Below are 27,191 nucleotides of genomic sequence, written 5' to 3'. Positions count from 1 at the left end.
TCTGTCCCAGTGGTGAAGGTTGGAGAGACTAAAACTTCACCTTTCAGGTGACCGAAGTGTTAAAGCCTGCTTGATTTCTTCTTAAAGGGAAGATTATGCTGCTACTCTGTCATTTTACATGAAGCCGACACAAAAAGGTTAACGGTTGAAGATCGAGATGCTGGATTTTTGTGTATGGAATGCACAGAAATACATAAATCATACATAACCAACATTGGTTCTTGCTTTAATACGTTAGTCCAGCTTTAAAATATGGTGTATCCCAAAGCACATTTCTGGGGCCTCAAAATGATCAGGTCAAGATACATAAAGGATGAAGGAGTATTTTTCCTGATACTAAAAGAAAATAATTAACAATCCTTTCATCTCTGTTCAGCAGAGCTTGATTCATTTTTTTAATTGGTCATAAGTTGCATGTTACGAAACATCTCAGCCAGGTTGTGCTATCTCAAAATACTGATGTTGAAGTAACATTTTTAAATAGTAATATTTCCTTTTGTCTCTGAAATTTTGACCTCTCAGGCTGAGAAGCAGCATCTGAACATTATTGAAGGGTGTACACCTTGAAATTTAGGTATTTGGTGGGTTATGACTCCGTGGCAGCCAGTGTGGGATTTGATTTGCAGATCCCTAGGCCCAGTTTTTCTACATGTAACTGTAAGATTATGTGAGAGCACGGAATGCTGCCTGGTGCTGTTGATCAAGCCTTAATTTGGCCTGCTCCTGTGAAAAACTTACTATTGCAAATTTTCTTTGTCAGTTTTGTTGCAGTGATAATCGGATGCTGTTGATGCTGCACCTTGAGTGTAGTCTTATGAGAGAGCATTGGCAAAGAACTAGGATAATTTTATGTGCATACAATTGGGATTGTTTGCTTTCAGTTCTTTTTTGGATGCTTTTGTTTGAATGTATTAAAATAGTAACATAATTTGTAAAGTTAACAGTTCTTCAGGAGGAAGTGGTGACTTTATGTCTTTGATCCATGTGTTACTCATTGGCTGTGTGACTTGTGTTCTGGATTTCAGTTGTACCTGTTACATTTACAAACTGTTTAGGGAATGGTTGCTCTACATGTGAACATAGAACAGATTTGTCCTTGATCAATGTCTGAATAATGGCTCACTATTTTTCCTCTTTAGAAATATCAGCATGGATAAAAATGAGCTGGTGCAGAAAGCCAAACTGGCTGAGCAGGCTGAAAGATATGATGATATGGCAAGTTGCATGAAGTCTGTGACTGAGCAAGGAGCCGAGTTGTCCAATGAAGAGAGGAATCTTCTCTCTGTTGCCTATAAAAACGTTGTAGGAGCCCGTAGGTCATCTTGGAGAGTCGTCTCAAGTATTGAACAAAAGACGGAAGGCGCTGAGAAAAAACAGCAAATGGCTCGAGAATACAGAGAGAAAATTGAGACTGAGCTCAGAGACATCTGCAATGATGTGCTGGTGAGAAATAATGAAACAGTTGATCCGTTTTTACTTAGAGTTACGGGGTAAATGGTGCTGGGCCCTCTGGGACTGCCTCTAGTCTGTCAGTAGAGCTGTGGTCTTCTATGCTATTTCTGAAGGACAAGGTTTTTAAAAAGTCATAGGTTAATTATTTATATACAATTCATCATAGTTATGAATGCTAGTGAACTTGGGAGACATGTTTTAACATTATTGTGTATAAAGTAATAGGTATGAAAAAAACTATTTCTGACTGAAGTAGATACAGGTTTAGCTTGGGGTTTAGTCCCCTCCCCCCCCGGCCAGTGCAGTCTTTGTAACCTAGATAGCTTTGATTTCTGTAAATTTAATATTCTGCTCTAGTTGTAAGAGGTAGTTCTTACTCTACGGAAATTGTGCCCCTCCCTGGGTAAGATGATGTAATGTTAGTTATGACTCAGCCATGCAGAAAAGTGTCTGCAGGAAGAGGCAGTAGAAACGCCGTGATACCCTCTTAAACTTACTATTTCTTGTAGCAAACTAAAATGGTGTTTGAGTTAGATGTTTTCTGTGGCTTGTAGTTACGTTAAAATGTACATGTATCCGGCAAACAACCCTGTGTTTTCCTTAAGAGACTGGTTTATGAAATTCAAACTTCTTCCAAATGCTTATTCCAGGTTGTCAGGTTTTTTTTCCACTGCATATGCCTGTGGTGCTTCAGCGAGCACACGACTAACGGGTGTCCAGTCCTGCAGCCACTTGTGAGCTAGATGTTACTGTCAGCAACAGAATTGTCCACTGGACTGTGGACCCTCCTGGTGTGTCATCCCATCTGTGACAAGGGATCACGTACCTGGAGGTGACAGAGCAACACGTGATACGAGCCAAGTGTTGAATAGCTGAGTATGTGCTTTACGATTGGATGTCAAATGAAAGTTAGGATCACTGAGTAGCATAACTGTTGCTGTGTAAGGTAACTGAATGACATGGGTGGTGATTGCTTCTGGAAGACTGGTTCTCCAAGGGTGTGTAGAAGTCGGCCTGGGTAACTCTTGAGTCCTGGGTTCCAGTTTAGGCTGGCTTCCCTGGTTGTTTTAACACACCCAGTTTCGTATGTTTTGTTATCTTGGGTAAGAATAACTTTTAAACTTCCACTATGGAAATGCCAAACTTACACATGGGAAAGAACTGATTTACCAGTGCTTCTAAGTGGTGGCTCATCTGTTTAAGCCAGGGAAATAAAGATCAAAGTCTGGCATTATAATTTCTTGTTACTTATTTTTTAAATGAATTATTTAATTCATGGGGAAGTCCTGTGGTCCATGATTTCAGTTCAGAGTGATCTGAAATTCTGTTGTAAACTGTGATTGGGTTTAAGAAATAATTTTAAAGTAATTTGGCTTAGAGAAACCCCTTTTAGGATAACTTAGTGTTTGCAATTAAATTGTTTTTCTGATAATGGAAACCAGATTGAGGTGAAACTGACTCTTACTGTGTGTGCTAAATAAAACAACTAAAAATCTCAGCTTTGAAGTTTGCTGCAGCATTCAAGTATCTGGGGGAGGGCAGATGGGTGCAGAATCTTGTTAAATGTTCTGAATATCAAAGTGGACTTTATTTTCTCATTGTGTTTAATGAAATACATTGCTCAAATCATTATTCTTTGACATGTTACTACTTTTAGGCAGCTAATGTCTTACTAATTTTTAGTATTGCCAGTTCAATTTCTCTTAATAGATGAAGAAAAAATTACTGTCCAGAAGAAACAGTGCCTCAGGCAGTGATTAGCAGTAATGAAACTACCTTTTTAGACTTAGGTTTAAAAAGAAAAACTTCTTTGTTATTATTTTATTGAAGCAATAGGATTTAAAAATACTTTCAGATAGCTTGCACTACGTTTGACATTGCTAATTGCATTGAAGAATTAGCTTTATATTTAAAAAAAACATACTCTTCTTTCTTTGTTGGAATATGCTGTTCACATTCATTCTTACTTACATAGAAAGATGACTGTCTATATTGCTTTATTTCACATTCACTTTGCATTAACAGAGAAAAAAAGAATTATTGATAACATGTTCAGTTGCTTTTTATGAACAAGTCCTGCACAATGCTACATGCAGACATAGAACTCTGGTGGGGTTTGGTTTTGTTTTTTTGTTTTGATGGTTTTTTTCAGAAGAACCTCTGTAATTTTTGTACAGCATAATCTAGTCTACAATTGTTCACCGAGGCCAAAGCCAAAGCTTACCAGATCTTGATGGATGTGAAATGTACCATTAACAAGACCTGAAGTGTTAACAAACTTCAGAAGTTTTCAGGCTTGAGACTTAGCAATTACAGTAAAAAAACGGCTTGGAAACTTCTGTATGTTTTACTAGGACTGTGAATCTGTTGGAGCTGTTTTTGTGTGTGTCTTCAGTTGCCTGCTAGGCTCTTAAGTAATATTTAATACCCTGGGGTGTTACATCACAGCCGAGTGTGGAAGTGACTGGTGTCCTAACTTCAGTGTTGAAGGGAGGAAACCAATTAAAAGAATGTGTTTGTGACTAGCAGAATGTAGCCAAAGCTGGCTCCTTTGCAGCTTCTCGCTCTCGTCCCTCATTTGTTGGAATCAAATTACTAGTGGATTGGAAGGAATAGCTCCTCTCTAATCCAGTGGATGCAGAGTATACTAAACAGTTTGCCTGGCTTCTGTTCCCAGCTCTTCCAATAACTTACAGTATGAGTAAGAGCAATTAATACCAGACTTTTTTCTTGCTTCATAACTATTCAACTCGGTGATAAAAATTCTAGTCACTGTCTGTCAGGTCTGACCATTTATTTTTCTACTTTACAGTAACCTTGCAGCAGGTAAAGCTAGTATCTACATCCTTGCCACTTCTAAACCTTCCCTCTCTTGAACCTGCAGTGGAGTGCCTCTGCAGTGCTACTAACAGCTGAACTCATCCTCTTGTTTGCTGCAGCCTGTGTTGCTGTACAAAGAAGGGACACCTGAAATCTCTTGGTCCAGTACCAGTTCTGTCAGAAACACATCAGAGTATATTCAGGTGTATTACAACTGACTCTAAACTGGAGTTGGTCTGATAGTGGTGATGAAGTGCAAATAATGGTGACACGTTGCGCATGACACATTGTGCATAGTACAGGTTCTTTGCACTGTAACAGTCTGGACTGAACTTGCAAATTATAGTGTATGGGGAGGAGGAAGCACATTGCCATACTCAAAATCTAAAATGTGCTTGAGTATTATGAGAAAATTTCCAGCTTCAGAAATTTCATCTTGATTCAGGAAATCAAGCTTTTTGTTAAGTACTTTCCCTTATGTTAGATATGTGTGTGCTTCACATCCTGTTTCACTTTCTATAGTAGAAGGGAGGGTCTGTCTAAAATACCAGTATAATGATCTTTTATTTGTAATTTCCATAATAAAAATTGTTATTCATCTAACAGGTGTGGGTTTTCTTCCAAGTGCTTTTTGCATTTAACAGAAAACAGGGCTATACCTGGAGTGGTTCAAATTAAATCTGTAATAAGATGAATTTTTCAGCTAATGACAGTTCTGAAGTATAGAGAAGAATGTGTGGGGAGGTCTTTGAATAACTGACATCTGATACTGCTTGCATGTTACAAGTTCTTAGGAGCTCTAAATTACTGGTAGATTTCAGGCAGACGGTCTCTAACCTGAGCTAAATGTAAACTAATAATTTAAAACAGGACTGGCTGTCTTCAGTTTATTATGAATGTAATTCTAGACAGTTACTCTCTCTCCCTGACCTGACACATACAACAGTAGTCCCCAGCATGTTCTCCAAGGTGTACTGCATATGACGGTTCCCATGTTCTTTCCCTGTGCCCAGTCTTCTGAGTGATGTCTCTTCCTCCCGCACATTCCCCCCCGGTCTTACCTTAAGTAAATCACTTTGCTTGCAGTTCCCAAGTGCTCTGATTCACATTTTCTTTTCACTTTTGCTTGCTCCCTTTAAGGTCTGGAGAGTCCTGAAACCTCAGAACACTGCCCTTCCGTGTTCTTGCGTTGAACCTGTGTGTCACCCATAGGTGCTACACAGCTCTTTTTCCCCACTACCTTCCTTCCAGAAAGGCTGGAGGTCAATGGTGCTGTTCAGGACCCTATCAGTAAGATTGTTAGCTTTCTTCACCAGCTCCTTGTTATTACTTCCAAATTTTATAGTCAAAAGCATAAGATGGTACTCCTTGTGAGACTATACTATTTAGTTTTTTTGTACTTGTTAGGATGCTTCACTTTTTAGAAGTGGTAATTGTTGCAAGAAGAGATGGTGAAGTTAAATCTCAACTAAGTGACTTTAGATTTGCAGTTCTTTCATATGTATGATGTTTGGGGGGTGGGAGGAATAGGAGAACGTTTAGTAACCTGTCATGGGGCTGTGGTTCACTGGGGGGAAGGGAGTGTAATTCCATTTGGAATGCATCTAAATGGCGTTTTAAAGAACATACCACAGATTTAATGCCTTTTGCCTTCATACTCAAATGACTGTGGGATTGTTTTCTAGTTGACTGCAAACATCTAATAGGTTACTATGTTAACATTTGTAAAACCTGTTTCTGCACAAATTCTTAATGACAGGTTTAAGAATTTTATTCATCTCTCTTGTAGGAAGCCATATGCTTTGTGACATGCATGTATGAGCTGTGTTGTTTTTAAGTAATCTATTGTATGCTCACTGTGACTTCCTGGTGGTCGAAGAGCATGGCTAACCTATGGAGTGGTGCTAACAAGCAGATGAGTAGAATCTTTATGATCCGAATGACTGATTATACTATACAGCCTTCTATGCTATGAAGATCACCTGATACTAACAAAAATTCAATGTTCTGGTTGAAGCTTCTACCTTTAGTTCCCTGAGTCTTTCAGACTTATTTTTTTATTTTTGACTGCACTTTGTTTCTGTCTTTGGGATCTGTGTCCTTGATATTTTCAGAAAAGAACAGGAGACATTTGTAGAAGTTTCTATTTAAACAATGTCAGTCATGGAAAGGGAGGTGTTAATTTTTAAAATCTGGGAGTTAGATGCCCAAAATACTTGTTTACAAAAACTTAGTCCTTTATTATTTTAAGCTGTTTTGATGAAATAATTTCAGTTGGAAAGAAGGTCATTTACTTCAATCACATTGCTCAAGGCCTTGTCAGTCAAATTTTGAATATCTTCAAGGGTGGAGATTCCACAGCCTCAGCCTGTCATAGTAGTTTGTCATACAGTTAAAAGAAAAAAAAAAATCCTTGCATGTAATCAGAATTTCTTATGTTCCAACTTGTTTGCTGCCTTTCATAATTTCACTGTAGACCTCCAGGGAAGAGACTGGCTTCATCTTCTTCAGGCAGCTGTACACAACAATAGAGTCATCTGGTCTTCTGGCTGGAGAAACTCAGCTCTTTCAGCCTTGCCTGAGCTCAAGCCCTGTAACGGGCTAAGTGACTTAGTCCTAAGAGGCTAAGTGGCTTTCCCTGGACTCACTTTACTACATTCATGTCTCTCTTGTCCTGTGGAGCCCAATCCTGGACACAGAACTCCAGATATCATCTCAAGTTAACATTCGTATTAAAATAGGTAATGAGTCATGTGCTACTGGTGTAAATAGCAAGTGATTGTGGTTCACAAATGCTTCTCTGAATTTTTATCTGTTGCAGAGCAAAATGTAGCCAGGGTTTACTAGCTTTCCAGGATGGTTACAATTTAAGCTTTGGATTAACTCTCCAAATCTAGCTTTTTCAGTTAGGGTTCGGCTGGTATAATTGCTCACATCTATTGAAGGTAGGAGCCTGAGACAATTTGCATCAACCTCAGGATTTTGCTTTGTTAATCCTTTAATCACTTCCCTGGTTGTAGCTACACCCCTTCAGGGTTTTGTGTTGTTTTTTTCTTTGGCTATTGGGTTTTTAGTTTGTGAATTTTTTCCTTGTTTTCTGCAGTGAAAGCACTGCCTGACTTGGAGCAATTTCCTGTTTTGTTTTGGGTTTTTTTAAAGTAAATGGTCTTTTTTTTTTTTTTTTTAAGCAAATTAAACTGTTGAATCTTGGAGAATTAAAACATATTTATGGATCAGCTCAAACATGGGATGACTTGTGTTGGTTTTTATTTATTCTGCATTCCTTCTGTAATTGTAAATGCATGAATCTTCAGCTCACATTTGAAAGGATTTTAGGTTGCAGCATGTATAAGTAATTTACTGGTAGCTGGGCTGCATGAGCAAAGGTGAGCTTGTATTTATTAATCTTAGCAGGAAGTGTATCCATAATGTTGATACATGAGCTTAATGCACCCATCTATCATAAGATCTGCTAAGATGCTCTGCATAAATTAAAACAAACAAATGTGCAGTTACTTCTGATACTTAAATTAGCTATTCACACACATGTGCATACACATATGTACATGTATCTAGATCCTCTTGCATTTATTGGAAGTAGAACAAATCTTTACTGTAACCAGTAGTCTGCTGCATTAATTTCACTTGGAATTGATGTTGAATAATTTGCTTTGATTTAAAAAAAAAATACATACTGTTTATACTGTTCAGAAGCATTCAAGTAAAAGCTCACTTTATTTGACAGCAACCTTCAGTGTTCAAGTACTTTATGCATTTACTGCTGATATGCAGGTCTAAGCAGCAAAATAAAGTGAGTTGATTAGTTTACTCCTTTATGACAGGTACTCTTCTCCTGTGCTGTTGAACCAAGAAACTTTATTGCAGGTACTTGTAATTTTGTGAAGCTGCCAAGTGTGTTTGTTTCACTGGTTGGTGACTTAGAAGGCTAAGAGTAGAAATGCTGCATTGTTAAGATAACAGCTTTTCCTGTGCCTGTGAAAGCCAGAAGTGGTAGAAACATAACATTTAGAATATGAGCATATGTGCATTATCTTTGTACATCTATATAAACAGATGCCACACTGTCTCTGGTTTTATCTGGAAATTTCTGTCTTGTTACCATGCACTTGACAGAAGTACGTTTCTGGAACAGGTTCTTCAGTGTTTTACTTGTTGTTTGCTGTAGGCAGACACAGCAGCTCCAGGCTCTGAACATAAAGTTGAAATAGCTTGAGAAAACTTGTGCTATAAAGTTGATTGAAGAGCCTTAAGAATGTGATAATTTCTTAAACTTACTTTTTACTGAATGTCAGCTCTTGCACAGTTGCTCATTTTTCTTGAAATCTGCATTGGCAAGACCTCTTCTAATAAGAAGGAATAAGAAGTGATGCTGCTGCCAAGATGAACAGTAAATTCTTAATTTTTAAAATCAGATTTAATTCAGCTTGGATGGGGTGAGGAGCCAGTTGTACATTTCGTTTGTTTTCTGGATATGTTTACCCTTTTTTGATTGTGCAGGTAGCAAAATTTCTAAGAATGATAATCCAACCTCCTAGTGCAGAATAGCCTTACATCACTAAAATGGAATTTTTGCTAATAAAATGCTTTTATTAACATTGTATGCTATAACTAACTTCTAATAGATACATAGTCTACTTCAGGAGGTTTCGAATCTGCTCAAGAGTGCAAGCTGATAGAGACAAACAATTCCTACTTCTGTTTCTTATCAAGGATAAAAAGTTAAGTGTTTATGGGAGTTTTTAGTAGTATTTCTTCAAAGATAAAGACTGTAGAGCCTTAAGATAGCTAGAATGTGTTCTGGTTCAGAGTACAGCCACAATAGCAATTGCTGTTTAGCAGAAATTCTTATCCAAATGAATTGGTTTTAATTTTGTACTATTTCAAGTTTCTCAGAAGATGTTCTGTTTCTTAAAAGAAAAAAAAAAAAGGTAGATGAATTTGACACTGTTCTATTTTGTTGCAAGTCCTCAATCTTCAAGAAATAATGTGATACAAACAGAGAAGAAATTTGCTTTGATCCTCAGCAGAAGCTGTTTTGTGTATTAATGTCTATAGCAATGCCTCAACAAATGAAATACTCTAATCCTGATTGTTTTTCTATTAAATAGCTTATCAGCTGATGTCTTCTGTGTTTTCTCAGAGTTGGTTACCAGACTGGAGAGGTTATTTTTACCTATGCATCAAAATTTTGTTTCTTCACTGTCATGCATGGCTAAGCATGCTTTAGTAAAAACCTGTGGTGGTTGGCGTGAAGGACTTTAAAAGTCTGTAGAAGGATGACTTCATCACAGCTTCCTCAGGAAGGGGGGCGGAGGGGTGCGCTGATCTCCCCTCTAGTGACTAGCAAGAGGACATGAGGAAATGGAGTGAAGCCACATTGGGGGAAGCCCAGATTGGACTTTAGGAAAAGGTTCTTCACAGAGAGTGTGCTGGGTCACTAGAGCAGGCTCTCCAGGGAAGTGGTCAGGGCACTTAGCCTGTCAGGATTCAGGGAGAATCTGGATGATGTTTTTAGTAATTCAGTTTAGTTTTGGGTAGTCCTGCAAGAAGCAGGGAGTTGAACTCGGTGCTCCTTCTGGATCCCTTTCAACTCAAGGTATTCTACAAATAATCTCAAAGGTTGTGTCCCAATATTAAATCCATTAGGTTGCCTTGCCATAAATACTAACTGGAAAGCAAAGTGGTAGAAGGAACAAGGTAGTGAAGGGCATGATAGTCTTAAGTTGGGGAGGTCAGATCTGTAGCGAGAGCTATAAATGTGGCTGCAAAAGTGCAGAATGAGTGATGCTGCTCCCTTTGCCTCACTGCCCATCCCTCTCTTTTTATGCAGACCCAGTGGTATGTTCTTCTATGCATGCCGTGTCTTCCCTCTGATCAGGCACCCTGTAGATGTTTTAGTGCATATGTGTACTTATTGACTGATTTCTATCCCCCAGGATGTCAGCATGAAGATGTTTTTTATGAATGTCCTACTTCTTTCTGCCATGTATTCTTCTGCCTGCTTGTATGTGATACTGGTTTTGTTCTCTTTTCTGAAGGAAACACATTTAGACTGTTCTAATAGGTTGGGGTTTTTAATAAGCCAAAATTTCTCACCATTCTTTGTATTATACAGGATTCCCTTTTCTGCATTAGTCCTTTAATTATTATTTTTTTTTAGTATTTCCTTTTATTACTCAGGCCTTGTTTCTTCCATTTTTTCCTTTACCAGATTGACTACAGCAAAGCTACTAATGAAGTATACCATTTTCCTGCTCTTATCAATCCCAGGTGTCTCTATGCATGTCACATCTCCCACTGTTGCATGAACTCTGCCATCAGATTCCTCCCTGCCCCCTGAAGGTCCTTTGTCCCAAATTGTAAATTTCTCCTCTGTTCAGGTTCGCTGTTCTCACCTCATATCCTTCAGCCAGGCTTCTCACTTTTTTCAAACTTCTGCTGCTGTTTGTGTGGGCAGCCAGTTTGATGGGAAGAGAGAACGATTGAGAACAGGCAGCAGGATAGTTTCCTTCTTCAGCTGATGCTTTAGCAGAGACACCTGCAGTGCCACAGCAACCTTGTGCTTGACAGGTTTTCTTGTATTCCTGTTCTAGTGAGTAAATGAGTATGCTGAAATATGTGTCAAACTTTAAGCAAGAGGCTTTGCTTTTGGCCAGAGTAGGAGGCTGACAGCCGAACAGTCCTTTTGTTTTTCCCCAAGAGGGTTGGAGGTCACCTGTGAGGCAGCAGTTGCAGAGCCACGATCCCAAGCTCTGGGTAGAACTGTAATTAGAAGCAGCATAATGAGCATGTCACAGAACAGCCTGGGTTTGGTAATGGGTTGTCTAAAAAATATTACTCTTAAAAAATACAAATATTTGTTATTTTTCTCCAACAAATCAGTTAGATGTGTGTAAATATAATTTCTACTGGCCACAAATGCCTTTGTTAAATCCTTTGTAGAGTTGTGCACCAATTCATGCAGCACAGCTCTAATTGCATGTGCTGTTTTACAGCCTCAGTAACTTTCCTAACAGTGGTGCTAAGGCTGAAAACACATGCATGGAAAATCACCTTCACTTTTTATGGGAATGAGAGGTGTCTTGAACTTGTCCGACACAGGTGGCCTACTTCAGTAACTTTGTCATCAAAATAAAGTCTGTAAAAGAATGGCGTAACAGATGTGTGCAGCAGTTACCATGCTGCTTGTTAGTGTGTTCTGCTTGATGAAACCAAGTACATGTAGGTCTTCCCACAAACTTTGTACCTGGAAACACTGATCTGAAAGAGTATCTTTGAATGCCTATCTGAGTACACCTGATACTTTTTATGTGTAATTCTTTAAAACAGTCATGCTCAGCTGTGCAGGTAATCAGAAAACAGCCACTAAACTTTGTAATGGACTCTGGATGGTTTTGTGTCTCCTGCCACAAAGGAAGGGTCGTTGCCCTTGGAGCACTGGGACACAAGAGGAGCTTCGTACTCTCTGGGTTGCAGTCAGTAAATATGTCTTGATGTCTGGAAAGCTGACCCTTAAGATTCAATAGACTGTAATTATATTGCGTGTTCTAACACAGTGCTTCAGCTGGATGTCCCTTTTCTTAATATCCTTAACATTTTCTTTATTTTTCTTTCCCTCTTCCCCTGCTCACCTTCTCCCTTCATAGAGAGTAAAGTAAGTAGCTAGCTGGCTGTTGTGAAAGTGCAGTGGTGGCTTTTGATTCCTGTTTGGAAATGGTACTGAAACTCTTAAGATAATCTGAAATTACCTGGTAGTCTTCTAAAAGAAATGCAGACTTGAGTGCCCGTATTGATAAGCTAAACCTTTAGTTAGTTAAATTACGAAAAATGGGCATTGGCTTAAGACAAAAGTAACACTTTCTCATGTGCAGGTAATCAAGGTTACGTTGGTTGGTTCTTTTGTGTGAGAGCAGTATCTTTTTGTTTCTCTAAAAGTTCTATAGTTTATTTTTTTACTCAATGGTAAAATAATTTTTTGTATTTAAAAACAAAGTTTTGTGTTCTCAGTACTTTATTACCTGCTGGGCTGCAACTATTTGTCATGGTTTGGGCCCAACACGGTAACAAAGGAACAGCCCAATGGCCGCTCACTCAGCTCCCCCACACACCCACTCTGGGATGAGGAGAACAAAGAGGCTTCTTCACCGATTAAGGTCCCAGGCAAAACAGATTCAACCTGGGGAGAAAACAGTGATTTAGTTTCACACTAATCAAACACACACAGGACACGGACAACACAAAGAGCAGGGCTTGCATATGTTACCCCACCCCTCCCTTCTTCCCGGGCCCAAATGACTTTGTTCCAGGTTTCTCTCCCTCCTTCCCCCCAGTGGCACAGGGGGACAGGGGATGGGGTTTAGAGTCAGTTCACACACTGGTGGTTCTTGCTGTGCCATTCTCCTCAGGAAGAAGGATTCCTTACAGTCCTTCCCCTGCTGCCCCATGGGAGAGAGTCCTCTTTGAACCTCTCCTTCATGAGTCCTTCCCACGAGGTCTGGAGCTGCTCCAGCCTGGGCTTCCCACAGAGTCACGGGCTCCTTCAGGAACAAACTCCCCTGGTGCTGGGGTCTTCCAAAGCTGCACAATCAGAGTCCACAGGCAGCAAATCCTCTGGCCACAAAATCCAAGTCCACTGGCCAAGTTCACGCCTCCTGGCGCCTTCAGGGAATGTTCCACCACGTTGCCCCACGAGTGCAGGGGGACAGCTGCCATCTCGCCATGGGTTGCAGGGAAACCTCTGCTTGGGCACCTTCTTCCCCTTCTTTCTCACCAAGCACCAGCACTGCTCTGCTTCCCCAGCACAGCTCTTCTCCCCCAAGTCCTTCTCTGCTCAGGTGTTGTATCAGTTCTTTCGTATGTCAATCGCAGAAGCACATCTGTTGTCCCTCTAATGGCTCCTTGGCTTGGTTTGGAGCAGGGGGAACTTCTCAACTTCTTACCAGAGCCACTACTGGGGCCCTTCCCCCACTACCAAAAAAACCACCGAACCAGAACACTATATTTTTCTAGAATCTGTTGCTATTATTCTTCTGTTTGTTAGGAGGGAAATGTCTTGAGCTATTTATGCAAGGCTCAAGTGCATTAATAATTATCTAAAGTTCTCAGGCAATAACGTACTGAGGCCAAGCCTTTGATAAAGGGAAATATGCACAGAACTGTAAAAGCAAAGCAAAATTGAGACATTGATTTAGTGCTTTTATGATGAATTTGGGAGTAGTCTTCTGGCCCACACAAATCATTTATCAAAGATGTAAGCAAATGCTTTTAAAAGAAAGGTAATTTTAGGCTTCAAGTGTCAGGAAAGGACTATTCAAGTCTTTATGAGTTGGCTTCCTGTCTTCAACTGAAGTTCTGACCACAATTTGACAACCTGAAGCATGTCTAGTTGCAGTAATAAGCAAGCAGACTTTTTGTAAAGAGTTCTGTGTTGTTTCTTTTTATTACACAGAATTATTATTTGTTGTGCTTCCTTAGCACTTCTGACTGGTAACTCTTACCTTTCAGACTTTATTTTGCAAAACCATAGGAATAAGTCTATAGGGTCTGTCATCAAAATAGGCTCCAAACACATTGTGGTTAATGTTGCCATCTCTTGACCACGTCCTGCTCTGGCAAAAGAATGTGTGTAAGAATGCAGAAAGTGAATCTCTTTCCAGTATAATATTTAAAATAAGCTAGGATTGAAGTCTGCCAGCAGAATAATAAAGCTGTGTGTATGTAACGTCTGATATGGCTTTGGAGACAAAGGCTTTCCTCTTGTGCATACTTGCTGAGGGTGGGGAGAATGTCCCGAATTTGTGAGATTTCTTATCTCTGCTATGTGTGAGCATAGCTGACATCTCTTGAGCTCAAATGCTGTCTGTCCCACTCCAGAGTACCAGAAAGCTATTAACTTGGCAATAATCACAGTTGCAGATAAGATGTGTTGAAGCTTGGTGTTTTAATGGCCAGCATATTTCTGAGAGTTTATACTCATGTTTGGTACATGCATGTTTGTTTAATTTTTTTTTTTTATAAAGGTAATAATTTTCCATTAAGTCTTTCTGGAAAAACTGTATGACTTTGCTATGAAAAATATTGGAAGCACTTGTGCAAACTGTTAGAGGTTTTGGCTGAAAAGTGTTCTAAGATGCTGCTGCATCTGCCTGATTGACTACAATGCTATGGTTTGTTTCACAGGAGTTAGATTCTTGCCATCAGATTAAAGCTCCAACAATTACAGCTGAGTAGTTGTAGGGCATAGGGGGTCAGGGAGTGGTGGTTTGTTTTTTTAAAAAGCTGTTTCTACCAGATTGTGATTGAGGCACTGTAACTAACAGCCCATGGAGTTGTAGTTAAGCATATTATTATATATAAAAAATGGATGGGAATTTGGTACAATAGCAGGAGTGTTATGAACAAACATGAGGGCTTAGCCCTCTAGCTACAATATATTCATGCTGGATGGTCTTCAGTTTTCAGTGTTTTGTATGCATTGCAGTGATGCTGATCACCTAACAAACTTAGTAATTAGAGGTCAGCTTATTGAGGACTAGCTATTAGCATTTCAGTGGCCTGTGTGGTGATCAGCTCTGTACTGATAAATAGTGTCATATCAACTGGTAAAGGAGAGAGGAGGTAGGCATACACTGGTGATACTATCAAAACAGTTCTTCTGTATCTTATGCTTTGGACAAACAAAACTCATCAATAGGACTTAAATATGAAGATATCCCTCCTTATGGAAACAAAAATTTATTTTTCAGAGAAGTCTTGCAGCTAAAGCTATTTAAGAAAACCAAACAGACCCCCAAAACCCTGAAGATTAACAGTATTCCCCATGAGTAGATATCTTGGCAGATAGCCAAGTGTTAGATTTTGCCTTTTGTTATGCCTAATATATTATCTTCTGTAATTGAACACTAAAAGGTCGGTAGGTTTGTTGATCTCATCTATATGGCTTTCTAGAGCCACACCACCTCCATGAAGTGTGCAGCTTTCACAGTCACTCTCTGATAAATCAGTGTAGTCTGGATCTTCAGGCTAACTTTAAAGGAATATTTTGTGTTTACTTGTTCCAGTAAAAAAAAAAAATCCTGAAATAAAAAGACTGGTAAAACAGGAGAAACTGAATATGTAGTACAAGATAAATAATAGGGAAGAGATCCCCTCTCAGTAATTTCAGATGCTAACTTTTAAATGTTAATCTGCTTTCAGGTTTTGTTGCTGCTGTTTACAAAGTATTTGGCATAAATAAAATTCTTTCAAAGATATGTGGCCTACCAGTCTTACATGTTTGTATGGAATAGAGTCTTTCATCCAGATACAAGCAAACTACCAGTAGAGTCTTGGAGTCAGAGCCTTTTTGCCTAGGCTATATTCTATTAATAGTTATTCCAAGGGTATTTGTTTTCTATGTTCAAAATTTTCTTAGAGCATCAGTCTTCTGAACTCAACATGAATTCAAAACTTCAGTACAGGGTTTACACACTGCTTGGGCTGCTTTTGCCATCTGTCTGATTAGGAAGACTCTCAAGCAGTAGTCACTTTCCTCTTCTCTGTCTGTTGGTGCAATTCACCCATTCAAATAGGTGTTTGTCTCATTTGTGTCTTGAATAAAGTTTAGATCTGGAAGTTTGGTTGCTGCTCTGGGAGAGAGCAAAGCTTTGTACTTTTCAGTCGAACAGCCTTCTATATACATGCTGAATAATTTCTGTTTCTAGCACCACTGAAACTGTTTTGGTCTGACCAATTAACGGAGGGTAGAGAAGGAGGGCAATTCCCCATGGTGCCAGAGGGGAAGATGCAGACTGACACACCTGACGTAATTGCAGTACTATAGAGAAAAACTAATAAGGAGCCTGATTCTCTCTAGCTGGGAACCTTCATTTGTCATTGAAGCTGGAGTTTCTTGGCACTGATGAGGAATGTCATAGCTGTGAATCTTGAAGTTCTCTAATGGTGAGAACAGGACGTGTAAGTAGTTACAGAGACCTGAAGCGCATGAGCTGTGTACGTTACAGCCTTCTGCGCTGTTCCAGCTGCCCTGGGGCAGAGGTGGCTCTGAACCCTTCTCCTGTAGTGGTGTGCCCTCCAGGAGGGTGCCCTTGGCATCAGGCTGCTCGGCAGCCCATTTGCCTGGCTCCATAAAAATGCCGCTGCTGCCAAGGAGCCTGTGGTGCTTGCTGTGTCGCTGCAGGGCTGTGTCTGCCGCCATGCAGGCTGACGCAAGGACATGCAGTGCTTTTCAGTGCCTCCTCGCGTGGCAACCCCTGCCATACTGGAAATAAATATCTAATAGTGAAGATAATTGAATAAATACATTATGTAAATCCTCTAACAGGCTTTTATCTCATTGGAGCCATAGGCCTAGCTGAACCTTGCCTGATTCTGGTTTCTGTCAGCTGGACTTCTTCATTACCTTATGTGCTGAGAAATGAGAGAACTTCTGTAACGGGTCACTTCATTTGAGAGGCTTCACAAAAGTTTGTCTTACCAGGTTAAATGTTTATGATTTACATAAACAAATTGCAAGTACTTTAATTAAAAAAAAGAAAAAAGTCAAAACCAACCAGCCAACAAACTTGTTTACTGTACTTGCTCTGTGAATTACAAATAATTTTTACATCAGTTGACCTATTAAGCAAAGCAGGTGCCACAGGTACCTGTGTCACAGTGCATCAGTGATTACAGCCTACCATATTCAGGGTATGTCTGTCCCAGGAGTACGTCATGTGAAGATAGTCCCTTAACCTGCAGGGTGCTATCTAAAGGAAAGTACTGTAATGCAGCCATCGTTTCTGTAGTGTCATTGGCAATATGAGCTAAAAAAAGGCAAAACTGAAATGTCAGTCATCTAATTTACAGGGGAAGAAAGGCACCTAAAAATCTCACTAAAACATCTTTTAAATGTTTCCTACATACCTTAGCAAAGTCTGTATAACAGCTTCTGATTTGAGTATTCAAGAATGCTTATGCACTTTTTCTGGCTTTTAAATAACTAGCTTTTCTTTCAAATTCTGACTTTAAACATTCTATCAAGAAGTCTGACAAGCTTGTACCTTAACTTGATGAAGTGTTAGAGCAAATTACTTTTATTTCCTTTTTTCTTTTTATTATAATAGAACTCTTGCTAAATTACATGACTCCCTCCATTGAGAACTTGCTATGTTAATCTAATAAGCAGTTAGACTAATCTAGAAAAACTTGGTTTTAACTGGCAGTCTGTAGGGAGGATTTGGTGGAGTTAACTCCAGAGAGCTACCTTTGCTTTGGAAGATACAGGAAATGCCTGTTGGGACAGCACATAAAGTCAAATAGATGGTCCTTTTCAGTGCTGTACAGCTGACTGTCAGATTGTCAGCTGTTTGGAAATACAAGAATCCAGGTTCACCTTGCAGTTTCTTTCTGGAAATACCAGTACAACCTTGGAGTTAATGGGCACTAGGTTTGCAAGGCTTACTTATTGTGTATGTAAAATATTTGGATCTCTGATTTGGCAGATGATACTTAAAATCCTTTATAATCTTCTGTGGATGCAGACTTTATTCCGTTGTATACCTTCAGCCCAGACTCTGGATTACCTTATTCTTGTCAGGGTACTATATAGCAGCTTATAGAAACCTTTCCTTTGGTCATACAAGGCTCATTTGGTAAGTTTACACAAGCAGCTTCTCCCCATCAAGTCACAGAATGCAGCATTCCTTTTTGTACCTAGGATTGTGACCCAGAATGTGTTCTCCTTGGCTGAGTATATGTAGGATATGAAGAAAATAGGTAAAAAGTACAGCTGTCTTGACTTTGAAATATATTATAGTATATATGGATTGTTGATTCAGAGCGCTGTGAATGTGTGTTCAAAACACTGTTCTTTGTTTCTCTTCTAGTCTCTGTTGGAAAAGTTCTTGATCCCTAATGCTTCACAAGCAGAAAGTAAAGTTTTCTATTTGAAAATGAAAGGAGACTACTACCGTTACTTGGCTGAGGTTGCTGCTGGAGATGACAAGAAAGGTATTGTATGTCAGCTTGTGGCTAACTATTGTCAAAGATTGCCTTTGGTGGTACAGTAACACAACTCTAATCTGATTTGCAAGTACATTTATTTAGCAAGAGACTTCCTATTTTCTGAAGAAAATCATAGGTTGTTTGCTTTCAAATGAGTTACAAAAGTTTCTATGTACCTCTGCTGTTTGAAGCAGGGAACAGATTATCAGTGAAAAAAATCATGGAATCATGTCCAATTAGGCATGTACACATCTAGTTTATCATAGAAGTGTAGGTTTATGCATCTTCTGTCTGGCCAAATATTGCTTTTTTACCTTTTCGTAGGAGGACAGAGTCTTGTAGCTTTTTGAAGTCTTACTCTTGCTATTTCTCCTGCATTTCTCCAGAATACAGAAAGTCTGCACAGGTTCAGTGAGCAAAGAGACTACAAACCAGCTGGAGAATAAAATAATTAATAAAACAAATCTTACTGTTAGGAAAATTTCTTCCATAACTGTGGTGGCTTAATGTCCATATGCTTTTTATTTCAAGTTTTTTATATCTTCATGTAAGCAGCTAAGTTGCAGGTAAGTTACTGTCATGTACATTTAGTTAGAAAAGTAAGTGTATTAGGTGGTTTAGAGACATCCTAATGATGTACTGACTCCATGCTGAGTCACCTTCAGTTCAGTGTCCTTGTCCTGCTCTCAAGCTCATAAGCTCTCCCAGTGTGATATAGAAAGGTGTCTGTGTGGCTTTACAGAGACCAGGTTGAGTTTGGTGTAGAGGTGAAACAGACTTGGAATAATTTCAAGGGAATAGCTTTGGCTGCTTCAGTTTTCTGGCATATATGTTACCTCCACATTACGTAGGATAGCCCAGTTTCCCTAGTATGCTGGATAATAGGGAGTTGGATAATAATATTAAGACTTACAGTAGAGCCTGATATGACTGCTGATGCGTTACGGCATGCAGACTGGCCCAGTCTTGGTGGCAGCAGAACTGCATGTGTCCTTTAGATCTGTTCCTGGACAGAGAGTAATATTTTCCTTTCTATAATCTCTCTTCATATGCCTAGAAGGTACAGTATATTGAGTACCAAAGTTTCTTTTTTTTTGTTGAGGATTAAGTTTCCAACTCCAAAATTAGACTGAAAATCTTTGCGTAAAGTGGTTTTGAAATTAATTTTCATTTAATCCAGTCTCCTGGCTGAGCAGTTTTTGGTGGATTTCCAGATGAAGAAAATTATTTTAAGCCCATCTAGCTTGTAGTTGCTATAGCTCCTAAACTTAATTTTTTTCTTTCCCTCCTCCCCTCCCAGGTGTTTCATCTCTCAGGCTTTTCCTGTATGCAGTCTGAGACCTTGAAGAAAAGTTGATACTTATTGTTCAGGAAATAGTGGCCATTTATTTGGACAGTATGCTTTCAGCCTTTTACAGTAAATACAGCAACAGTATAAAGCTCCCAACTCGTAAGAATTGGGGTTTTATCTTCATAAACCAGATTGTTGATTTTATTGATTGGAGTTTTCTTACAGCAGCCTAGTGGGCAGGAATGTCAAGCAGGTACCTCATCAGGCTGTTTTAGCCTTGAACATTAGAACTGTACAACACTATAAAGAATTTAAAGTTTAAAATCTTGCAACTTCTTTTTTATACCGGGTGACTGATTTAAAAGTTAACAGGATACATCAAATTTTGCACTAAGTTCCCTGAATCACTGCTGAAAAGGTAACTGTATTTTCTCAAATAGAGCAAACACAGGGCTTTTTCCCTTTTTGGTATTTAGTTATGTTAAAGAAAAATTATCAAAAAATAAAACACTCAGCTTCAGTCCATGAAGTTACTTGTTTTTCTTGCTGCTTGTTTTGCCTTTCATAAACTGTGTCATTTTTTTAAGCCTTTTTCATTATGAGAAGAGTAGACACTTCTCAACAATTTCTGGGTTTGAAGTCCAGTAAACCTGGTTCTTCCAACCATAGTATATCAACTTCTGGTCACATTCAAGGTATTGTGGCAGTGTCTGATCTTTCCGAAGAACTCCATTGTTAGCGAGGAGAGTAGAGGATGAACTGTTGAATACTAGTGAGTGTCTGCCCTCTTCCATGTTGAAGAGGTAAATAGGAAGCTTTAGTTTTTGTGAATGCATAAAAGTGAACAGATTTCACAGACATCCTCGATATTGTTATTTGGTTATTATCAGACTTTTGAGTACTTCTGATTTAAATAGTGATGTATTTTTTATTCCTTAGCCTAAAATTCATTTATTTTTTAATACATGTGACTGGCACTGTTGTAGAGATAGTGCTGGATGCATTTCTGGTTTGATCCAGAAATGTTAGGATTGAATTCCTTTGCATCTGAATTGAATTACTTCCTGCCCACCTTTTTCTCAGATGCTGTTAACAGTCTTTGAGAGTGCAGGAACAATGGTCTCTCTGTGTTCAGTGTCTAGCACTCTTGCCTCCTGCAGTCATCAAGGGCATATCCAGCATGTGGGCTGTGTTGGGCCATGATCTCTGACTTGTGCAGGCATAGTCTGCTCTTAAGTTCAAGTGCATTGGGTGAGAATGGAAACAGTTGAGCTCTTCAGTCTTAGTATACACATCGTGGTTGGTTTTTTCTGCCAAGATTTTATAGTTTGTACAACTGAATCAATCAAGAGAATGGCAAAAGATTGATCTTTAAGAAAAAAATGAGACCAGTTATTTTTTCTTCCTTACTTCAAAGTTTATAGGTACTGTAACATTTAAGCTAGGTGAAAATGCTTTCTATATCTGTACTGGAAATAGAGCTGTGTTGGAAGCTTTTAAAAAATACATTCAGGTTGAGGCCTGTCATCTTTGCCAAGCAATTTGAATCAGAATTTGTAGGTTACTGTTACTGAAAGGGTTATGCATTATAGCAAAGGTCATCAGCGTCTTCTGTGACTAAAATGTGGATCTGTAATGCTTTGCAGCATTTAAAGACATGGAAATTGTGGCAACATATCAAACCTGTGTGTAGGTAAACTTGAATGTTTTCATGTAGGTGGTGGGGTTTATATTCCTTAAGTGCTACAAAACTGCTGCAAACATTTGTAAATACAAGCAGTCAGGGAGAGTGTGATTTGGTCTATGGCAGCTTCCTTTTTTTTTTTTAATAATTAAAAAATGTAATTTAGTAAAATCTTCATAAAATAGCAACTTGTTAGGTGAAGTGCTCATTCACAGGCATTCACTCTTAACATACTTTGTTCATGCAAGCGTGAACACAGTCCTGATTGTATGTCTGAATACAGGATGTGAATTACTTACTTGTTGTGGGTTTTGTGTATGTTTGTTTTTTCCCCACAGGGATAGTGGAGCAATCACAACAAGCATATCAAGAAGCTTTTGAAATCAGTAAAAAGGAGATGCAGCCAACACATCCCATCAGATTAGGGCTGGCTCTAAACTTCTCCGTGTTTTATTATGAGATTCTCAATTCCCCGGAGAAAGCCTGTTCCCTTGCAAAAACGGTAAGTCTGAGGGGGAAAAATTCCATTTATATTATTTGCATAACCTTTGTCACATGGCCAATGGAGTTGTTTGTTTTTATAACACTAGGCTTTTGATGAAGCAATTGCTGAACTTGATACATTAAGTGAAGAGTCATACAAAGACAGCACGCTAATAATGCAGTTACTGAGAGACAACTTGACAGTGAGTATCATTGAAGTTTGCATGTTGTTGTTAATGGGATTGGTTTTTGTGGCACTCAGAGTTTATTCTTTATTCTTAGCTGTGGAGTCTTATCTGTCATCTGCTTACAGAAGAATTCACAGTACATTATGTTTTTGGAACTATATCTTTTTCTCCTGCCTAGTCTTTTTTGTCTGGATGCTAATTAACATGAGTTTCTGACATGACACATAGACCAAATTTTTCAGGTTTTTTTATTCAAGGAATTTAGCTTGTGTAAGTGGTGTAGTTTGGACTGTGACTAGCAAACCTGTTGTATTTTGTTAAACAGAATTTGACAATACGCTCTCATTTGCCTCTTCAAAACTTATGTCAAATTTCATATAGTTTGTTCGGTGTGATTTCATGTGCAAGGAGTAACTCCTACATGAAAACTACAAACAAAGCTAACAAGTCAGTTTAAGGGCCTGTTGTTTGAGGTTTTTTTGGTTGGTTTTAATTTTGGTAAAGCTGAATTTGGAATCAGTGCTAGCCAGGTTGTTTCCATGGTAATTGTAAAACAACTGTATTAATGCTTTTTTTCCTTGGACTCATAGCTGTCTGTGGTCTAAGTTATGGATCAAGATTGTGTTGTTCTGTCAGAGTAATCAAAATCTTCATCTTGTGTGTGGGGTTTTTTAACCTACTTTGAACTTTAAAACAGGCAAAGATAAACATCTAAAGCAAATGAAACAGTAAATGTAAGCAAACTTGCAATAGTGTAATTAATGGCATAGTTCACTCCCCGGTCTTCTTGGGGGAAGGGAGAACTGCAAGCCAGAACTGAAAAAATAAGAAGCACCTCTTGTCACCAGATGGAACCCCTTGTTTGTGTTCTGGGCATCTGATACCAGAGACATTTACAAAATAACTGGGCTTCTTTGTTAGGTTGTACACTTGCATAAAATAGGGGTTTCCATACTTTCTGCTTTTGTTCCTAACACTGTATTTCCCTGTTCCTTGGAATCTTTTCCACTACAATGGCAACTTAACATTACTGAAAAAAAAACTACTTGTGATTGTTTCAGCTGTTGCTTACAAAACAAATGGAAGAGATTTCTCAACCTCTGTAATGGAGACAGATACAGGGTTGGCATCACGCTCAGTGCCTGTGTGTGCTCTCCCCTTGAGTGAGATTGCTCAAGAGCTCTCCTCTGAATGAGTGGTATTGAGGCAGAGAATAGAAGCTGACTTTAATGTTGGGCTTCTCAGTAAAAATAATGTAAAGCTTGTCACAGCAGTTGGAAAGCAAGTTGTTCCATACAAGACCAGAAGTTGGACTGAGCTACCACAGTGAGTGAATTACAGTAGTAGGCCTGATACTGATGTGAGCTTTCCACAGTAAGGGAGAAAGCTGTAGACAGCTGCAGGATTCCATCTTTTTGAATGAGTTATATGTCTTGCCTTAAATGCTTTGCTTCACCTGTACAAGTGCATTGATTCCATGTTTTTTCCAGAACTTCTTGAGGTAAAAAGTAATGTTTGATATATGTGTGATATATGTACATTTCATAAATGTAAAAAAGGCTGGTTTTGCTAGTTCTGTAAGTCTGTTACAAAGGCTTTTGACATCTGACTTTTTCCTTTCTTTGCTCTGTTATGAAATTGTTTTTTCTTTAAAAAAACAAAATAAAACAAATGCATCCTGTCCTCCTAAAGGTTTCTTTTACCCAGCAGATTTGTTACATTATGCTTTCAATGGGTAATCCTGCTGTCATACAATTCAGACTTGTTATTTAATTAGTAGGGGTATGTATGTGTACATATCTGTAGATACTCTAGAGGTAAGGATTTAGGAAGAAGCCTCTGGTGAAATTCTACTAAAACTGTTCTTACTAACTCTTCCTTATAAGACTAGCACTGAAGCTGAGAACAATGTAGTACTCTAATCATGTAGTTTATAATGTAGTGCAGGGGCTAGACATGGAGGAGGATGCTGTTTTCTCCGGTAAACTAACTTGTTGCTTAATGTCTTCAACAAAGAACCCTTAATGCAGATACCAGTGTATTATGCTCAGAGCAAGAACAAGGCTGCTGGTATTGTGTAATTTTCTCTATTGTCTTGTACTCCTGGGAAGGTTAAAATGTTTCTGATTTATATATATATTTTTTTAGTATCTTGTGAGACCTTAGTGTAGGTAGAGGGTAGACTGTAGGTAGAGAGAGAATTACTTGTTCTTAGGTTTTGCCACTTATGCTCCAGAGCATGAAGGGTTCAGTTAAAGCTGCTGTAACTCCATAAAGTGAGAGATTACAGATCATATTGGACTGGTGATAGTTTGGAAGCAGCCAGTGTGGCAAAATACTTTGTTCACAAAATAATTTCATTGCTCTGGGTACTGCTCTGGAACTGATGCTTAATTTCCTTAGTTGGTACTTAATCTTGATGTATGGCTCCTTAGTATGATTTTATGGAGCTGAAAATAAGAATTTGTGTGTACTGCGTATTTGGCCTGATTTTCTTCCTGCCTTGCCTTGCCCTCTGAGTTTGGAAGCTCTGTGTTCCAAAAGGTTCTGAAGGGGGGCATGACTGACTGAATAAAGCCAAAGGACAGCCCTGTTGGTGAAATGTTTTTATTTTAAAAAACAAAAAAACTTCAGGTGCCTGTTTTGAAGAAAAGGTAACATTGACTCTAATGTGTTGAATGTGGAGATAGACCTTTTTGAAGCACTTCCTTCAGAAAGATGCATAAAGCTCACTCGAGGAGAAGGAATCCACAGGAAATCAAGTACTCTTTGTTTCTGATTCTCAAGTATCTGTTCAGTAGGTATGATTCTTGTCTGCTTGTAATGTATTTCTAGTGAGCCTTCTTGGTATGAGGCTTTGGTTTTGACTGTTCACAAACTTCTGCATTAGATGCAGTGCAGGGTTTGGGAACTCAGGACTGCATTTCTGTCTTGTGGCGAATAGCCAAAAAAACCCATTCATTTTAAAGTCTGCTTTTTTTTCCCATGGTGCTTAGTAGGACCTCTTAGAAAATGAGTACTTAAGAAGTAGGCTTTCTTTCTAATAATCCCTTATTGATTATTATTCATAAATGTTAATATCTTACGTATTCTATTTTCTTTCCCAAATAGTTGTGGACATCGGATACCCAAGGAGATGAAGCCGAAGCAGGAGAAGGAGGGGAGAATTAACCAGCCTTCCAACTTCCATCTGCCTCATTCTGAAATTTACACAGTAGACCATTTGTCATCCATGCTGTCCCACAAATAGTTTTTGTTTACGATTTGACAGGTTTATGTTACTTCTATTTGGATTTCTATATTTCCCATGTGGTTTTGTTAAATATTAGGGGAATAGAGCCAGTTAACATTTGGGGAACTTACCTGTTTTCATCTGAGGTGGCCAATATAGGGTTGTGAAATTTTTATACAAGTTTTACATGTTTGGCATAGTACTTTTGGTACATTGTGGCTTCCCACAAGGCCAGTGTTAAAACAGCTTTCTATGTCAAGCAAAGATGGCTGCTTGCATATGGGTCTGTCATGATGGGAAAAAAGGGATAATCAGTTGCAGCCACAGGTGTAGTTAGCATGAGTATTCAAGCTGGAGCACACATGGCTGTGAATAAACTGATGTCCCATAGATATTCCATGTCAAGTCAACATGTGAAATCTGTGGAATATACTAGTCAAGTGTACATCTTTGATTGCAGCTGAAGTGTTCCTTAAGACAGTTTGATAACCCAGTCAACTTTCTCTAGAGAAGGACAGAGAAACGGTTCACATTCCATTATTTGTAAAGTTACCTGCTGTTGCTTTCATTATTTTTGCTACACATTTTATTTGTATTTAAATGGTTTAAGCAACCTAAGAACAAATGTACAAGTAAAGATGCAGTAAAAAATGAATTGCTTGATATCCATAATGACACTGTATATCGAGCACAGCAGTAAAACAAAAACCCACGTATTTAACTTTTTTAGGTTTTTTGCTTTTGTGATTTATTTTTTTTTTGATACTTGCCTAACATGCATGTGCTGTAAAAATAGTTAACAGGGAAATAACTTGAGATGATGGCTAGCTTTGTTTAATGTCTTATGAAATTTTCATGAACAATCCAAGCATAACTGTTCAGAACATGTGTATTAAGTTGATGTAAGTGGAATAAAAGTTTTATGAATGGACTTTTCAACTACCTTTGGTGTAGATTTCATGTGATCTGTCTCCCCACACTTTTTAGGGTAATGGCTGTATTATACCCAAATGCAGCATGGAAGTATATTATGGAAAAATCTTAATACACATTTAGGCATTTAGTTACTTTCAGGGAAGTCAAGATCAAATGGTTCATATCTGATTTTAAGATTGCTGTATTTGCTTATTTACAACTTTTAGTGGCCTACAGCTTTCCAACTATCCAGCTAGTACTCTGGAGATACCTTTACAAATGTGGTCCCTTGACCTGTGGCAAAAGGCATACAAAGTTCTTTTAGAGCTGGCCTTTGGAATAGGCCTAGTTATATGAAAAGCCATGGCTTGCTGCTGTTGGCTCTTTAAAGGAGAGTAGGCAGGAGCCTCTGTAATGTTCAGAGAGTTCAGACACTACAGCTCAGTTTGTGGAAGGGCTTCCCAGACTTCCTGTCTTTGTCCTCAGTGAGTTCTGCACTGATGGTATTCACAGAATGACTGTGGTGTTTGTAGATACTTGGTTTGAAACTGAACAGTATCACATCTCTCAAGAACTGAGACACTTAGAAAAAACAGTTGAACTGTATTGAACTGTTCTTGTTGTATTTATGTAGTCAACATAAAGGAAGGTTGAGTGGCCTTGGTTTTGGTTGAGCTTCACCTGTAAGCACATTATAAGTATTATCTAGTTTTAGATAACTTTTATTTGTGCAAAAAGTTACCTTGGTGTCACCAGGTTAATATGATACCTGGAATAATAAGGTGAACCAAGACATTGGATGTGAACTCCATTGCCCTACCCTTTTGCACATGAAGTGAGTTTAGAAAAGTCACAGGTCTGACTTTGTAGAGTTTAGTATAGGCTTCTCCTTGTATTAAAAAAAAAAAAAAAAAAAGTTAAAATACATATGATCATTGCATTTGGAATGTGCTGCTCCATTTCTAGAAGAACTGAGTCTTTTGTCCTAGAATTTAAGAATTGAGATTGGTAGAGAAGGTGGGTAGGATGACCTTAAACATTGTAAAAGTAGATAGGGACATGAGTCATCATTCTAGAATTGAAAGTTAATAATCTGTTATAATAGGTAATAAAAATTAGAAT

The 27,191-nt window shown here is 38.6% G+C and overlaps 1 protein-coding gene across 1 annotated transcript; it reads left to right on the top strand.

The window, feature by feature from the left end:
- Positions 1-941: 941 nt before the first annotated feature.
- YWHAZ (tyrosine 3-monooxygenase/tryptophan 5-monooxygenase activation protein, zeta) lies at positions 942-26,096 on the top strand. The gene is made up of 5 exons (XM_010006455.1): positions 942-1,443; positions 18,159-18,282; positions 21,590-21,753; positions 21,842-21,937; positions 25,034-26,096. The coding sequence occupies exons 1-5, from the start codon at positions 1,150-1,152 to the stop codon at positions 25,091-25,093; spliced, it is 738 nt and encodes a 245-aa protein (XP_010004757.1). The 5' UTR covers positions 942-1,149; the 3' UTR covers positions 25,094-26,096.
- The last annotated feature ends 1,095 nt before the right edge of the window (positions 26,097-27,191 follow it).

This window comes from Chaetura pelagica, unplaced genomic scaffold (assembly GCF_000747805.2).
Source record: "Chaetura pelagica isolate M959 unplaced genomic scaffold, ChaPel_1.0 scaffold76, whole genome shotgun sequence".
Taxonomy (NCBI): Eukaryota; Metazoa; Chordata; class Aves; order Apodiformes; family Apodidae; genus Chaetura; species Chaetura pelagica.
This window is presented reverse-complemented; position numbering and strand designations above follow the sequence as displayed.

Excerpts from the sequence above, each read along its gene's own strand:
- YWHAZ (XM_010006455.1), top strand. The coding sequence starts at position 1,150 with ATGGATAAAAATGAGCTGGTGCAGAAAGCCAAACTGGCTGAGCAGGCT. Across the intron at positions 1,444-18,158 it reads ACATCTGCAATGATGTGCTG|TCTCTGTTGGAAAAGTTCTT; the intron begins GTGAGAAATAAT and ends TTTCTCTTCTAG. Across the intron at positions 18,283-21,589 it reads TGCTGGAGATGACAAGAAAG|GGATAGTGGAGCAATCACAA; the intron begins GTATTGTATGTC and ends TTTTCCCCACAG.